The sequence below is a fragment of the Apodemus sylvaticus genome, chromosome 10, assembly GCF_947179515.1.
Source record: "Apodemus sylvaticus chromosome 10, mApoSyl1.1, whole genome shotgun sequence".
In the NCBI taxonomy this organism is placed as follows: domain Eukaryota; kingdom Metazoa; phylum Chordata; class Mammalia; order Rodentia; family Muridae; genus Apodemus; species Apodemus sylvaticus.
This window is the reverse complement of record NC_067481.1, coordinates 93,311,060-93,328,728: the sequence shown is the minus strand read 5'-3', so window position 1 is coordinate 93,328,728 and position 17,669 is coordinate 93,311,060. Positions and strand designations below refer to the sequence as shown.

Here is a 17,669-nt window from a genome sequence, read left to right as displayed (position 1 = left end):
TGCTGTTCTTTTAGAATCAATGCTCAAAGGAATGTAAAAAGTACCCTTTAAAAATAATGTATCCCGAATTTACAGAAGAATCTAGGCAGAACGCAAGAGCTAAGAGAGGCCAAAGGGGATGTTGCTGGACAGACACATGGTGGCCAGTAAAACACCTCCTCTTGCAAAGAGGAAGAAACCGCAGAATGTTCCTGACTCGGCACCACTGCAGAGTGGTGCAATGTTTATGTTTGTGTATCTAACTCCGTGCTGTGGCAGCGGACTCACAGCCTACCCTGTAGTCATGGAGTTTTGGGGGAAGGACACAGACAGGACCGGGGTCTTCCCAGGTGTGATGGGTACAGTTTGTCCCACAGAGTAGCGGATTCAAGGCTCTGGGCCCTGAGTCATTGGTGTACTCAGCCTCTGTTCTGTAGAGATGAAGGGCTAGGCACGAGGCCGGACGCCTTTATTCCCAGCACTAGTGAGGCAGGGACAGGAGGATCTCTGAGCTCAAGGCCAGCCAGGGCTACACAGCAAGACTCTCTCAAAACAAAACAAAACAAAACAAAACAACAAAACAAAAGAAAGTCGTGTTTGGGGGCGGGAGGGGGGGCAGAGGAGCGGCGGCTGGCAGCATCCTCTGATAGCACGCGATAACGTGCTTGGCGGTCCCTGGGCGGCGCTGTGGAGCTCTATCCAGCCCCCCAAAATGTTAAACCTGGGCTCCACACCCGATCTTGCAACCCTCCTTTCTTAGCTCCAATGAAATCCTCTAGGGGCCACCGCCTGTAAACACGATACTCCGGGGTTGGGGGTTGGGGGTGAGAGCTAACTGGAGGCACTCCCACCGCCTGTAAACACAATACTCCGGGTTGGGGGTGAGAGCTAACTGGAGGCACTCCCACCGCCTGTAAACACAATACTCCGGGTTGGGGGTGAGAGCTAACTGGAGGCACTCCCTTGTTCGGCGCAAAACTTTCAAAGTGACATTCAAGAAGGACGTCTCGACTCTCGCCATTTGTCTTCGGTATAGCCAGAGGGTTAAAGACTGAGTTAGTCACTTCTCACTACCCACTCCCCTTTCCCGCTCCGCTCGCCGCGCCCACCACCCGGAGCAGGGCCAGCTCAGACCTTGATACCAAGAGTGGCCCCGCTCGCTCGGCGGAGACCCGGGGACGAGAGCAGGGCAGGTGTCCTCAGGCCGCTGGTTCTGGCCACTCGGGCTGGCTGCCTTCGAGCCCGGAGAATAGGAGGGTGGGGGCCGGGCCGCGAGCCAGCGCTCAAAGCCGACCGGCTCCCAAGCAGATGACGTCTTTGCTTTTGGCTTTGGTGGCGCCAAGCCCTACAGGGCGGGTGACGTCACCAGCCGGTCACGTGTCCGCCATTCAAACAAACAAACCGTTCCCCACCTCCCTGTGCCGCGCCCGGGACCGCCCCCGAGAGGACACATAAAACCGCGCTGGTCGGGACGAGCGCGCAGCGAACGACTAGCGGGCAAGACACGCGGTGAAACCAGATTAGGAGCAGCGAGCACTTGGGGATATAGGGCCAGAAAACACCGCACAAGATCGACAGACTGTTTCTGGAGAGCCACAGAACAGGCACGCTGGGGTCGCTGGGGCTGGCCATGGTGATGGAGGTGGGCATCCTGGACGCCGCGGGGCTGCGCGCGCTGCTGCGAGAGCGCGCCGCGCAGTGCTTGCTGTTGGATTGTCGCTCCTTCTTCGCTTTCAACGCCGGCCACATCGCGGGCTCAGTGAACGTGCGTTTCAGCACCATCGTGCGGCGCCGCGCCAAGGGCGCCATGGGCTTGGAGCATATCGTACCCAACGCCGAGCTGCGCGGCCGCCTGCTGGCCGGAGCCTACCACGCTGTGGTGCTGCTGGACGAGCGCAGCGCCTCCCTGGATGGCGCCAAGCGCGACGGCACCCTGGCCCTGGCCGCGGGCGCGCTCTGCCGAGAGGCGCGCTCCACTCAAGTCTTCTTCCTCCAAGGTACGCGCTGGCTCTGGCAGGACTTCTGCCATCAGCAAGGGAAGGGGCGTCCCACCTGGAATTTGAGGGCGCCTGTGTCCATTCTCTAGGGGCTTGTCTCTGGCTTTGTTTGACTCCAGGAACAAAGACTTCCCTAAGTCTTCTTTGTAAATGCGCAGCCCCTGGTGGGTGGGTGACTTGTCTCCAGGTACTGTGTCGGCGGTGCTAATGGGAAAATATGTACCTTTGTATTCTCAGGAGGATATGAAGCGTTTTCGGCTTCCTGCCCTGAGCTGTGCAGCAAACAGTCCACCCCCATGGGGCTCAGCCTCCCCCTGAGTACTAGTGTGCCTGACAGTGCAGAATCCGGATGCAGCTCCTGTAGCACCCCTCTCTACGACCAGGTTAGTTGGAGTCCGGGTCCATGCAGGGCTGGGAGGTGACAGAGCTGGCAGAGGGCTGGGAGGGTTGTGCCAGGGAGAATACAGAGAACAGCCGCAGCTTTAATTATACTGGATGGGACACAAGGATCTTTATTCCACCATGAAGCAATCGGACAGAGCTGAGTCTCCCAGTTGCTGGCACGGAAGAGCTTGTTGGCTCTGTCCAGGCCAATGGGCTCAGTGCTTTACTATTATTTTAACATGTCAACAGAAGTGCTGAGGTCACCGCTTTCAGAAACTCCCTTTTATCAACGGGGAGTTTTTGTGGGCGTGGGTACTGGTGCTCCCGCTGAACGAGTTTGACGAATGCTGGACTGTTTTGGATTTCAGGGGGGCCCAGTGGAGATCCTGTCCTTCCTGTACCTGGGCAGTGCCTATCACGCTTCCCGGAAGGATATGCTCGACGCCTTGGGCATCACCGCTTTGATCAACGTCTCAGCCAATTGTCCGAACCACTTCGAGGGTCACTACCAGTACAAGAGCATCCCTGTGGAGGACAACCACAAGGCCGACATCAGCTCCTGGTTCAACGAGGCAATTGACTTCATAGGTAAATGGAATGGATGTCCGGGACCTCTGCTTTCTGTCCCTGTGGTAGACACTGAGTCCAGCCTCTTGGGTGGCAGCTTAATGCTCACCCGAGCCTTCCTCCTCAGTGAGACTCAAATAGTTGAACTGATTGTCTTGTCCAGGATTGTAAGTGCAGATACCCAGTCTGGGTTTAAATCCCTTGCTAAAACGTTGCACAGTACGGAGTCCACGTGATAGCATGAGGCAGACCCCAGCCATCTCTGGACAGGACACACATGACATTTCTTAACCATCTTTGACCTGGGCTCGGCTGTTCTCCTGAGTTTTTGAGTAACCCCTAACTTTGTTTTCCAGACTCCATCAAGGACGCTGGAGGGAGAGTGTTTGTCCACTGCCAGGCCGGCATCTCCCGGTCAGCCACCATCTGCCTCGCGTACCTCATGCGGACTAACCGGGTGAAGCTGGACGAGGCCTTTGAATTCGTGAAGCAGAGGCGGAGTATCATTTCCCCCAACTTCAGCTTCATGGGTCAGCTGCTGCAGTTTGAGTCCCAAGTGCTGGCTCCTCACTGCTCTGCCGAAGCTGGGAGCCCCGCCATGGCGGTCCTCGACCGGGGCGCCTCTACCACCACCGTCTTCAACTTCCCTGTCTCCATCCCCGTCCACCCCACGAACAGTGCCCTGAACTACCTTCAAAGCCCCATCACCACCTCTCCGAGCTGCTGAAGGGCCAGGGGAGGTGTGGAGTTTCACTTGCCACCGGGACGCCACTCCTCCCATGGGAGGAGCAATGCAATAACTTTGAGAGAGGCTCATGCGAGCTGGTCCTTATTTATTTAAACATCCCACTCCCCACCCCAACACCTCCCGAGTTCCACTGAGTTCCTAGGCAGTCATAACAATGACTTGACCGCAAGACATTTGCTGAACTCAGCACATTCGGGACCAATATATTGTGGGTACATCAAGTCCCTCTGACAAAACAGGGCAGAAGAGAAAGGACTCTGTTTGAGCCAGTTTCTTCGCTTACCTGTTTATTTTCCTAGAAACTTCATGCTTGACATACCTACCAGTATTAACCATTCCCGATGACATGCGCGTGTGAGAGTTTTATCTTATTTATTTTTGTGTCGGTAGGTGGTCTGCCTTCACAAATGTCATTGTCTACTCATAGGAGAACCAAATACCTCAATTTTTGTGTTTGCGTACTGTACTATCTTGTAAATAGATCCAGAGCAGGTTTGCTTCAGCACTGATGGACAAAGCCAGTGTTGGTTTGTAGCTTTTAGTTATCAGCCATTGTATGTCTGTTTATTTATGATCTGAAGTAATATATTTCTTCTTCTGAGAAGACATTTTGTTACTGAGACGACTTTTTTTATACAACAGAATAAATTATGACATTTCTAATGAGCTCTCCACGTTTTGTTTCTTTGGCGACCCCACTCTTGAGCAAGCGGCACAGGGAAGCCTTGGACCAGGACTGCTGATGTGGGTGGGGTGTGAGCCTGCCCCTCCTGGTTGACCCTTGGGGTCCAAGGGAGGAATGCAAGAGAAGCTATGAAGCCCTAGCTGCTGTCACCTAGATCTTAGCAGAGGGTCAGGGTGCAAATCTGTGTCCTTAAACAGGCACAGGAGATACCATGTCACCCTAGGGAACTTGAGTGTCTCCAGAAGCATTTGCCTGAATTACCTTCTTCTGTTAATATTTCTCTTGGGAATCATGGGCAAGATCTCCCCTCCCTGAGCTCTGTGCAGAATACCCGGATTAGTGTGTTCTCAGGATATACAAAGCTTGGGAGTGGCCTGCCCTCCGAGAAGCCCAGGTGCTGAGCAGATGAGAGGCTCCAAGTTTCTGAGCAACTAGATAGGGAATTGGCATCTGGGTTTTGCTTTTGCATTCAAATCCTATGACCTTTAAACCTATGTGTGTATACATACATACATACATATTTACATCTTTAAAAATAATGCATCGAGCTGGGCAGTGGTGGCACACGCCTTTAATTCTAGCACTTGGGAGGCAGAAGCAGGCAGTTTTCTGAGTTGGATGCCAGCCTGCTCTCCAGGGTGAGTTCCAGGACAGCCAGGGCTACACAGAGAAACCCTGTCTTGAAAAACCAGGGGGGGAAAAAGCATCCAAATGCATGTACAGGGAAGAAGTCACTTGTATTCCCTCTGCTACTTTGTGGAGGGTTTGCATACCGACTTCTGCATAGAAACATTTTTGGCAGCTTGCTGCTCTTCGTAATTGTGTTGAAGACACAGGCAATTAAGTCACGCTTGCAGGGACTACAGCAAGTTTCAGGGACTCTGAATTTTCACTCTTGCCAAGCAGACTAAGGCTGAGAAGGTATAATCGACTACCGAGCCATAATCTGATCTGTATCATGGGATGAAATAACAGCAAAGCCCTCGGGTTCTGGGCCCCTGGGTCCCCACTCTCGTGTTCCGGGCCCCTGGGTCCCTGCTCTCAGGTTCCGGGCCCCTGGGTCCCTGCTCTCAGGTTCCGGGCCCCTGGGTGCCCGCTCTTCTACGGCTCATTTGTAGACTAAGTGCTGTGTGAAGTCGGAATCCCATTCATCTTGACTGGTGCCACGGTCCTCACCCAGCCCCATTGTTCAAGTCTTGACACAGAATCTGCCCTTGACCTCCTCCCCCCCACCCCCCTCTCCCCGGCCACGTGACATCCGGGTCTGAAGATCCTTGTGTTCTAAGACAGAAGAACTTGTCCTGGCCTGGCAAGCTCATATCCTTGGCTGGGTTTGGGGTCAGTGGATGCATGCTTTTCATAACAGTGTTTTTTGTTTTTGTTTTTGTTTTTAAATCAAGTCCTAGATATTTGCTGTTGTGGGTTGTTCCCTTCGTGGAAATGTACCAGCAATGGTGATCCTGTGGCAGATGCGGGGACTGCGTTTCCCGTGGGCCTGGGCCTCTGCTTTCAACTTGGCAATCACTGGCTGAACCCAAATTAATCTCCAGTGTGAGCCAGTCAATGGAAAAATACTGAGGCTGCCTCCGGAGCCGCCAGTGAAAACAGTTCACTCATGTCTCCTCACAGCCCAGACCAGGAGCGATCCCTCTCACCGGTCACCTTTGCTTAGATGCTCCAGAAAACATAGAGCTTGAGGCAAAAACAGCATCTCAGCCTCTCTGGATGAAAAGATACTATTAAGATGTTTGTTTCCCAGAGAGAATGATATAGATACAACTCAATGTTTAAGGCTCATGTGACAGTGACAGCTGTCAGTTTAGGGGCTGCCACTAAGTGCTGGGTCCTCGAAGTGTTTTGCCTGATTTCACAATCTTTAACATCACATCTATTTCCCAGAGAAAGAGACAAGGCAGCTGAATCAGTGTCCTAGTTACTAGGTGGCCTTGCAGAGACTGGAGTCTCACTGAAGACAGCCAAGAGAGCTTGAGGGAGCTGCTAAACATAAGTTTTCTAGCTAGCTGTGTTCCCCACTAGCCCAGAATTTTGGGGCGAGAAAGCTCTACCCCTCAAGGCCTCAGTTTCCTCCTCTGTGTAACAAAGACAATAAAAGCTGCTTCAGTGACTGGTGTGCTAAGGACTGTGCAGAGGAACAGTTGGATCCTCTTGTCCCCAGTGTGACGTCCAGTTTTCCCACCCTGTGAAATGACCGGTTTGCCTTGGATCTGAAGGGCTGGCTGGTTTCATCTTGGCTCTTTAATTCCAGGCTGTGGAAAAGAGATAGATGCCGGTTGGCCCTGTGCTTTCCTGTGGTTTCCAGGCATCCATCAGATGAGACTTCAGCCCCCACCACCTCCTCAGCATCCTCTCCTTTCCTTTCCGGGGAACTTTGCAACTTGAAGCTCCCCTGTTTTGCACCAGCAGCCTCTGGCATCCATCCCCCATCCACGATCTCAGCTTATCCAGAATGACATCATGGTGCCTACACCTTTAAGATTATATAAATCTGTGATCCCGCAGTGGCCTCCGTCCCCATGGTAACACTGAGGAGTTTCCCTTTTGTGAGGAAAGCTGTCATGTCACTTCCTGTTGCTGACAAGTCAGTTTGGGAGATTAAAATGAAGGGGGGTGGGGTGCCTCTGAGAAGTGCTGGCTGCTTGGTTTCTGTTGCTGTATACAGAGGCAAACATTGTCAGCCTGCTGGCCCCGCCCACCATGCAGGAGCTGGCTTTCCCACACCCCCTAGTGGGGTGGATCCCCGTCACCTGGGGCTGTTTGTCTCCAAAGGTTGCTTTCTGGGTAGCAGGTAGGAGGGCTGCCCACCTCTGGGGACTTTTTTTTTTTTCCTGATGCTGTGCTGGGCAAGTTTGTTCAAGAACAACCCAGGTGAGGCCAACCTCTGTTCTCTCCTGGATCAGATCGGTGCTGGCTTTTGTTCTCTGAAGAACAAAGAGTCCTCACGGTATTGGCCTTGAAGGGTGTCTTGCAGAGAAGTTCTGATAAGGAAAGTACCAAAAAAACAAAACAAAAAAACAAAAACAAAAACAAAAAAACCCCCAAAAACCCATCTTCTAAAGAGCTTTTAAAGCTAAGAGCTGTCGCACTCATTCCTTGCCTCCTTCATTGATCAGCCAGCCAATAAGTATTTGGTGAAAGACAAAGCACTCACTGGTAAGGGACCTCAGACTGGCATGCTTGAGTGTAAGGAAGGAAACCACAGGATATGGATGGAGCCATGGAGGTGGGTTGGTAAAAGAGGATGTTCCAGATGTGACTGGTCAGGCACAGGATGCTCAGAGGGGTCACCAGCCACACAGACGCCTGAATGATGAGCTGGGAAAAGGGTTTTAAGCCCAGAGAGCAGCAGAACCAGAGGCTTGAATGGACGATCTATGGACAGGGGATAGAATACTTGAGCCAGTTAGGCCCGTGTTTGAGTCCCAGATTTTGACAGTAGCTTGTCAAACTCTTGAAGCCTCAGTTTCCCCGTCTTGAATGTGGTCCAATCACACCTCACTCTAAAGACAACTTTGATCCATGATTTAACTTAATGAAAAGCACATTATCGAGGCTTGTGAGTCAGCTGGTCCCCATTCTGTCACAGCTTTGATGCCCCTCCCTGAGCAGAGCGCCCTGGCAGAGGGAAGCAGGGGTGAGCTGTCATGACGCCAGCCTGCATTCACACAATGCCTGTCACTAAGCCTTGCCAGAAGAAGTGGCCTTGCTCTGAGATCACTCCGCCCTGCCCCACTGACCTGAGCCCTCTCAGTTTCCTCATCCATAAGAGGCACCTAAAGTGTCACCCAGCTTCCTTTCCTGTTCAGCTCCTAGGCCTAAGGCCCCCTTCATCCTCAAGGCCAGGGAATCTGCAGTCCTGGGCTCCCTTCAGGCTGCTGCAGAAAGCACAGGTTAGAAGTTGGATGTTGGGCTGGAGAGATGGCTCAGTGGTTAAGAGCACTGACTGTTCTTCTGACAGTCCTGAGTTCAAATCCCAGCAACCACATGGTGGCTTACAACCATCCATAATGAGATCCAACGTCCTCTTCTGGTGTGTCTGAAGACAGCTATAGTGTACTTACATATAATAAATAAATAAATCTTTTAAAAAAAAAAAGAAGTTGGATGTTTCTTAAGATGGCACAGTGAGGGGACCTTTGAACTGTGAGTTGGTGTAATGACTTTGTGACTGACCCTCTGGGAATGGGCTTCCCCAAAGGGTCTTTGGAAGGAAGGTACCACCTACTCCCAAGTCCCAGGCCTGTCTGTCCTTGCCATGCTCTGGACCACACCATACAGATGGGATTATTAAAGATGCTCCCCACCACAACTGGCACCAGTCACTCATCCATCCCTTCAGTAAGAATGCGCTAAGTACTGATGGTTTGTTAAGCTTTCAAAGGATTAAAAAATGAGAAGGAATTCTAGGATTGACCTACCAGCTGGTATCTGACTGTCCATGGAACATGTCAAGGTCTCAGTCCCGACATCTCTGTAAGAGAGTCACCAAGGATTTGCTTCAGGTAGGTGTTAAAACCAATCAAAGCAGACACAGAACAGGCATCTGACGCTCTCTGAGAGTGTTACCCATTGGCCCCTTTGGCCATTCCTGTTTTTAATGGCAGGTAAAAAGGTAGAAAAGAGTATAGGAACACACACTGAAAATCTCCAACTTTAATCTCTGTTCTAGGTGTTTGTCTAGATGCAGAAGGAAGTACCCAGTAGTTCCCTAGAAGTAGTCATGTGTCTAACTAACAGGCATCCAAATCCAGCAATTCCAAATGCACACCAGGAATTTGCCCTTAAACCAGGCTCTGTCTGCAGGACATTCTGCCTGTGACAACAGAGGCTCACAACATATTTAATTCAACAGCAAATTGAGACAGGGCTATCTTCAAAACATAAACATTTTCCAAATACACCAGTCCTATCATTTCTAAAATGACCAGACTGATACGGCCACCCTCATATCTTGCCTGTTATACAGATACAGTCACCCAAGTTGTCTCCTGGGCTGTTCAGCCAGACAGTGAACACTAGGCTGGAAGCTGGTTTCTGCTTTTAGTGCTGATCTAAGGATCTCCCAGTTACCGTGCCTGCAAATGTCTTACTTTACTTTTTTTTTAACCTTTGGTTACCTTTGCCCTATGTTGGGTGCCAAAATATTGTGATAAATATTATTTGGGGGTTTCTACTTCACTTTAGCTCATTTAGTTCCCAAGTAAAAGACACAAACCTCTATAATTATAATAAGTCTTAAAGCACTAGAGCTGGGCAGATGTGAACCCTCTAAGATATTTTGTCTACTTCTCTGTCAGTGACACCAGGATATCACTTGCCATGTTCTTCCTGGGATGCTCCTGTTCCCACAGGCCAGCCCTCATGGCCGTGCGGTCACGATCCACCTACCCCATGGCGACTTCTTCCTTCTTCCTCCTCTCTTCTCTGCTTCCTCATGGTCCCAAACCCCAACCCTGGGGACCAAAGCTCTGACTACCTATCTTCTGCCCAGCTAGGCTGTAGCCATCTTTATTAAGCAATCATGGAGAACTTGGAGGGCAAGGTTTACTCAACAAAAGCTGGTATTTGTGATCAGGATCTGCTTGTGGGAACATCCAGGTCTTGGGATACAGTATTTAGCATTTGAATACATAGTAGCACCAGCCCACTACACAAGGATATTTGATTAAGCAAAGAGTTTTAGCTTTTTCTTTGTTTCTTGTTTCTTTTCTTCTTTATTTCTTTGTTTCTTTGTTTCTTTCTTTGTTTCTTTCTTTCTTCTTCCTTCCTTCCTTTCTTCCCCTTCCTTCCTTTCTTTCTTCCTTTCTTCTTTCCTTCCTTTCTTCCTTCCTTCCTTCCTTCCTTCCTTCCTTCCTTCCTTCCTTCCTTCCTTCCTTTCTTTCTTTCTTTCTTTTTCTTTCTTTCTTTCTTTCTTTCTTTCTTTCTTTCTTTCTTTCTTTCTTTCTTTCTTTCTTTCTTTCTTTCTTTCTTTCTTTTTCTTCTTCTTCCTTCCTTCCTTCCTTCTTTCTTTCCTTCTTTCCTTCTTTAATTACATTGAAGATATAGACCACCATCTTCAGGCTTTCTTTGTCACAGTTGAGAAGTATGCTAATGGCCCTACTTATTTTTTTCCTCTTTGATTTAGGATTTTTATCTTTGTAAGAAAATTTAATATAATGTGCCTCTGCAGGTTTCTTTCTATGCGTGTCACTTATGTGTTGGGCTTTGAGAACTGTAACTTAATGCTGTTTAACACTCTGGGAAATTCTTGTTATTGTTTTTCTATATTCTTTAGATACTAACATCATTTTTTTTTTTTTATTTTACCAGGTGACCAATGGCTCTTTGAGTCTTGCTGTGTTTCTTGATCTGGAAATTAGCCCAGGGCTATGTGTGTACTAGGCAGGTGCTCTATCCCTGAGCTAGAAGCTAGATCCCCAGTCTTCTTCTTCTTTTTTTTTTTTTTTTTTTTTTTTTTTTACATTTTAAAACGTATTATTTTGAGAGTCTCACTAAATTGCCCAGGCTGACCTTGGGCTTGAACTCTTCTATCTCATCCCAGCTCTAATTAATCAATTCAATAATTTTAGACAGGGTCTGCCTATGTACTACCTCTCCTAGAACTCGCAGAGACCCACCTGCTTCTGCTGACCAAGTGCTGGGATTAAAAGTGTGCACCAGAGCATTTACATGATTTGTAAAAAGTATTTATTATTGGTATGACTGTGGGGAAGGGGGAGGGAGGAAAGGCAGTGCACAGGGCATACATTTGTGGAGGGCAAAGGACAGCTTTGTAAAGGACAGGATCGCTGCTTTCACGTTTGTGTGGATTCCAGCGTTGAACTCAGGTCTCCAGTTCAACGAGACTCTCTTCCCTCTTCCTGCCCCTCACCCCACTGCCTTTCCCTGCTCCTCAGCCCCCTGGGCCATCTCTCCATCCCTGTTCTTGATTTTGACCATGCTTTTCTTACATTGGATTATTTTGGGCTCAGTGCAGGACATGGTGTGTGAAAAACACAGGCTATTATTTGAAGCTTAATGCGAGCAGACTTCGTCTCTAGGGGTTTGGGCAGTTGGATAACCTTAGTCAAGTCAGAGCATGAGATGGCCTTGGTAACTCTGAGATGGCTTTTAGAGCCTGGGATGATTGGTTTGGTTGGAATCCAGGGAGTTAAACCCCTTTGGAGATGGGCAGAGAGATTGAAAGGAAGGTTTGCAGGCACTTCCCTGAGGAACGCCAGACTTTTATTCTTGTTTTGTTTGACATATGAGTCTTTACCAAGTTAGGCTTGACTTCTTAGTCTTCATTTTGTTTTTCGAATTTCAAAGTTAGGAGATTCTTTTTTTGTTTTTTGTTTTTTGTTTTTGTTTTTTGGTATTTTGGATTTGGTTTTTTCGAGACAGTGTTTCTCTGTATAGCCCTGGCTGTCCTGGAACTCACTCTGCAGACCAGGCTGGCCTCGAACTCAGAAATCTGCCTGCCTCTGCCTCCCAGAGTGCTGGAATTACAGGCGTGCACCACCACCGCCTGGTTAGGAGATAATGTCTTAAGAGCCCCAGTTCCAGAGTTCATCTAGTTTCTCCTTCATTGATGAGGCTGTAGCATGCCGTAGCTTGTAGGAAGCAAGTCTCAAAACCCAGAAGGGATGGGATAGGGTAGGTGAATTACAGGGGGCTCAGAGCGAGAGGGAGCGAGCTGCTTCTGCACAGCCAGGGCCCGCCACACTGTGCGCTTCAGGACACTATAAGAAATGGCCACTGACTGAGGTGGCAGGTTATTTAATCTGATTTAAACGTTACATAATGCATACACGTACAACAATACCACATGGTACCCATTAACACATAATTTCAATATTTTATCTATCAATTAAAAGAAATTAGGAGCGTACAACTTGAGAGAGAAACTTGCAGCATATTGGGTCATTGCCTGCTTAGAACACATGTAAACTTCTCTCCGACCCATATTCAATTCAAGGACTTGACTTCTCCTGTTGACACTCCCTCAGGGACTCACGCCTGGACTTCAGCTCTCCCTCCAACAGCTGTGGGAAGGCTGGCTGCTCTTTGACTGTCACCATTTAAGCCAGGCGACTTCCAACCATGGCAGGCCCCGCCCCTTCCTCATCTCTTCTTCTTCCCACCATACCCATCACCTGACATTTGTTTAGTAGTTCAGACTCTGTGAGGACAGTGGCCTCCTCTGTCTGTCTTACTACCCGACACCTGGTCTTACACTACAGTCCGGCATGCCAAGAGTTCTCACACATGGTGAAGGGCGGAACTTAAACCTGTCCCCTCCCCTCCGGGCGAGTCCTGGGCACCAGCATAGGGGAAGTGACTATTTTCTGCTCAGCCATCTCTTTCCCTACCACATGAGGCAATTTCCCTTGGAGACCTTCCCATAATACTCAGTGGCATGCAAACAGAGTAGAGCAACTGAAAGTGCTGGTGAGCAGGAAGCAGGTGGCTCCCTGGCCATCCAGGGCCTGGCCACACTGGGGCTCTCCCACCGCTTTCAGCGCTCACTCCATCAGGGGAGGGTTGCAGTAAGAGATCGGCCTTAGGGACTTCACTCAGAGTCCCCATGTTCCACCACTTCTCCTTCTCTCCTCCCTCTTGTTCAGGAGAGAATTCCCCTGACTGTGGGCCTCTGCTGAGGTGGAAGGTGTAACTGATTCACGGGGAAGTCAGTGGGGATGCTGCTGGCTCTGACTCACAGCTTCTTATCTGGTACGAAGACTTAACAGCCCACATCTCTCTTGAAAATGGCCTTTGTTTAGTGGCCATTGGGGATTCTCCACTGGCTTCCTATACAGCTCTTAGCCAACCTTCCTGGCATTCAGGGCTCTTTGTCAGTTCCTCAATAAAGAAGAGGGTTGATCTGTGTGGGATGCTGAGGGAAGGTGGTGAGAGTGGTCATTTTTCTAGTTCCCACCCAAATGCTGACATGACACTGGGGTCGGAGGGCTGAAGGAACATTTGGTAGAGTCTGGAGGCTCCTCTGTCTAGAGTGGTGAACGCCATGATTGTGGGGTGGGAGCAGGTGTGGTGGTATGCTGTGAGTACTGCTGGAGACACCAGGACAGGTACTTGACCAAGACAAGGACTCCATTTCCATTACCTACACTCCAATCCAAAGACCAATCCTACCTGAGGGAGAAGTGCCGTGCTTTCTGCTGGACACTGGACATACAAAGATGGAGATACATAGGGGTGATTCTAATGTCCGCTTCTCTCTGCCATTGGTAAGTAGTCGAGACCACAGTGCTCCAGGAGTGTGGGCTAGAAACAGAGAGCTGTCTGAGGAGAACAGGTAGGAAGGCGACATGGAGGAAGAGGTGACCCTTCATGACTTCTTGATCCCAGAATGTGTAGAGTCTGAAGCCTTAGTTTTATGTAAGGAATAAGGATTACTGGAGTTGTCCCTGGGCCCCTTCTTCTCCAAAACTGCATCCCAAGAGTTTCACACACCTGTCCAGCTCTCACAAAGGGTGAAACAGAGCAGTGTGTATCCAACACTGGACACATCACAGAGTGGGCAGCTAATGTCCTGAGAAGACAGAAGGAAGCTGAGCTGGTTAGGACCGTGGCCTCTGCTTCCTCTCAGTACTGCTGTTAGATGTTGTTTATGCCATTTTGTCGGGAACTCAGACAGGGTGTTGCGGAAGGCTTTGTTGGCTAGCCTCCTCTAGAGTATCATTGCTTGACTCTTCCTGGGACAACCTCAGCAAATGTCTGTTCACCTTGGACAGGACACTAATGAAAAACCAAAGAAATGATTTCGCAGGTGAAACTGCTAGCTTGATTGGGGTTATTTACAGAACAGGTGTGACTCTGTGGCAGCTGCATCATTGAAAAGCATCTGTGGAATTGATATATAGCCAGAAAGAAAGTCTCCCTCTCTCCAGAAATTGTTATTGCTTATATAACCTTGGGAAGGAGCATTGGGACTCTTTATGAGTTTCAGGAGGTTCCTAAGCCTTGTAAGATGCACTTCCTGAACATTAGTAGAAGCCTACCTCTTCCATTCAGGAAGAAATGTTTGAGTTCTGAGGAATTGGGTTCAATCTCCTAGTATGTGTGTGCACATACATACTCACACACATACAATTGTGCATGTACACACATGCATACATTTATGCACATATACAAAGATTTTAAAATATAATGTTATGCATTCTGAGGAAATCGCTGCACAACCCTCAGCAATTACCACTTTCTGAGGAGCTAGGACAGGAGGCTTATGCTCTAGCCCCCAACTGTACCATTTTCTTATTGTGCAACCCTCAGCAAATCACATAACTTTACTGGGCTTCAGATTAACAAGATGGATTCACCATGGATCTTCATCATGGGCCTTCAGAGGTTGAAAAATATCCAGTGTACTTAAAATGGCCTTGTCCCCAGCCCAGAGAGAGCCCTTAGGGCTCCCACTCACAAGCCTTGGCAGTGACCTGGTAGTGTCTGGCCGCTCCAGGGACTGGCTCTGCTCTGCTCAGCTTTTCCTGCAGATAGACTTAGCAAGACAGGACCTGGTGGCTCACTAGAGATATTTCTTTGTCATAGTATCCAAGAGACCTGTTTCCAGTGTCTCTTCCAGTATTACACGTTGTTACATATTGTAACTCTATTACAATATGGAAGATATTCTCACTGCTGCTGGCCCAACACATATTTCAATAGATGAAGTGAAATATGTGTCACCTTTGCAAGGAGTCTTCATAAGGAGGGCAGTGCTTTGCTTCCATCCAACAGATAATGCCGGGAGTGGGTGGGTCACTGTGGACTATGGGAAGGAATGAGTCTCACGGGTTCTTATGCATCTCTCTCTCTCTCTCTTTCTTTTTTTTTTTTTTTTCGAGACAGGGTTTTTCTGTATAGCCCTGGCTGTCCTGGAACTCACTCAACTCACTCTGTATACCAGGCTGGCCTCGAACTCAGAAATCCGCCTGCCTCTGCATCCCAGAGTGCTGGGATTACAGGTGTGCACCACCACCGCCCGGCTTCTTATGCATCTTGACACATCCTGGAACCATCTCTTCAAGGTTGTTGGCAGGCCAGATTTGTTTTCTGACCCAGGGTGATAAAGATAATGCCTTTATAGTCCCAGGACTTGGGAGACCAAGGAAGGAGGGTCAGGAGTCGAGGGATAGCCTGGGCTACATAGCAAGATTCTAGTCTAAGGAAAACCAAAACAATGGCTCTGGGTTTCTCCAATACAAATTAGGATAGGTTTACCTCCTAAATTAAGAGCTTCTATGGCTCAGTGGAGTGGCTCACCTGTAATGGGGTTGGCCTAATGCTTGTATTCTAATGTTAATTTGAGTCCCCCCAAACTGTTAGCACAGATTGTCTGCACGGAAGACACTGAAGGACTTGGGTTCCTAGTTTATTCTAATTGGTAAAGACGCCAGCAGCCAATAGCTGGGGAGAAGAGACATGGGTGGGGTTTAGTGCCCCGGGGCTTGGGACCATGAGGAAGGAGCAGGGATTCACGAGCTGCCATGCCTTAGAAGAGTGTGCAGAAGAGAGACAAGGGCCGCCATGTCTTAGAGCAGTGTGCAGGAGAGGAGAAAGGTGCCGCTGTGAGTTAGACGAATCATAAAATGTGGCCATGTGGGCTGGCCAACTGCAGCTAAAAGCAGCCCAGATGAAACACAGTATCAGTGGGGCTATGGATACAAAGTCGATCCTAACAGCAAGGAGGGCAAGTAGCTGCCAGCTATTTTTCTGCTTAAGGCATATTTAAATATAGTGTGTGTGTGTGTGTCTGTCTGTCTGTCTGTGTGTCTGTCTGTCTGTCTTTCATTACGGAACATAAATGGTCAAAGGTAGGAAGAAACCCCATGACCGGATTTATTAAAATACTCATACTACATTCACCCTTATATGCAGGGCTACGTTCCAGTAGAATGGTCCCATCTTTATATACAGATGCTGTTTTTTATGTCCCCCACCTTATATGAAGCTGTGAAGTGTATGAGCACGACATGAATAAGATTGAGGAAATGATTCTATTTGTATGTGTGTCTATGTGAGGACACTTGGAGGCCTGTGGAGGCCAGGGGAAGGTGTTGGGTCCCACGTGAGCGAGCCTGTTGTTGCAGGTTATGGGATCCAGACTCCAAGCCTCGTGTGGCCAGCAAGTGCCCCTAACCACAGAACTGTCTCTCTAGCTCTGAATGGTGTCTGTCTTGTGCACCTGAAAGTGTCTACCTTTCCACTTACAAGAAGCCCATGACAGTCTCCCTGGCATGTGTGAATTGGCAGCATCACTGAGCTCAGTTTGGGATGTTCTAAACTCAATTATGGAGAAGCCACATACTGTGTAAGAAAGTATGCAGAAGACTGATAAGCAGGGGGAGCTAAACCGGCCCCTCCACATATGTAGTAGACATGCGCTGGCCCCTCCACATATGTAGTAGACGTGCACCGGCCCCTCCACATATGTAGTAGACATGTACCAGCCCCTGCACATATGTAGCAGATGAGCAGCTTGGTCTTCATGTGGGTCCCAAACACTGGAGAGAAGGCTGTCCCTGACTTTGTTGCCGCTTGTGGACCTGACTCCCCTAACTGCCTTGTTAACTTGCCTCAGTGGGATGCACGTAGTCTTGCTGTGATTTGATGTGCCAGGGTGAGGTGATACCCAGGGGTGACCTCTTCCTCCTCAGAGGAGAAGGAGAGAGGGAAATGGGGAGAGGGGACTGGGAGGAGAGGCTGTGATTTGGAATATAAAGTGAATAAATTAATAATGATAATGATGATAATAATTAACAACAACAATAATAAAAGATCTTACCAAGAATTAGCACACAGAAGGGAAGTGCCACCCAGATAGGGGACTGGGCTGCTGGGAAGGCAGCAGGCTTGTTAGGTCCCACCAGGTAGACACCTGTGTGGGGTGCTGACCGGATGTCTCCCAGATAGATACCTGGTTACTTTGTTGCCGGCTAAGTGAGTTGTTTTCTCCATGGAACAAGCTATGTGGGGAAGATGTAACGGCCCAGTCTGTTTGCCTGAGTGACAAACGCTGGCTGCCACAGCACGCTAAGACCACAGCTGGAGTATGGGTCCATACCACTTGGATGGGACGATTGTCTGCCCAGAGGCAACACCAGCCTCCATCTGCACACAGCCTGTCCTGAGACAATGGCGGCCTTGTTCTGATGTTAGATCGCTGAGCACAGTCTTCCCCCAAGTATGGGGTCCACGGCCACCACGACTACAAAGCAACTAGCTGGTGGATGGCAGGCACTTCGAGGATGCTCTGGACAGATGCAGATGCAGGTAAGGGCTCTGGTTTGGA

General features: G+C 49.2%; 1 protein-coding gene across 1 annotated transcript; it reads left to right on the top strand.

The window, feature by feature from the left end:
* Positions 1-1,430: 1,430 nt before the first annotated feature.
* On the top strand, positions 1,431-4,341 carry Dusp1 (dual specificity phosphatase 1). Its single transcript, XM_052196404.1, has 4 exons — positions 1,431-1,976; positions 2,214-2,359; positions 2,729-2,948; positions 3,284-4,341. The coding sequence occupies exons 1-4, from the start codon at positions 1,610-1,612 to the stop codon at positions 3,652-3,654; spliced, it is 1,104 nt and encodes a 367-aa protein (XP_052052364.1). The 5' UTR covers positions 1,431-1,609; the 3' UTR covers positions 3,655-4,341.
* Positions 4,342-17,669: the final 13,328 nt, after the last annotated feature.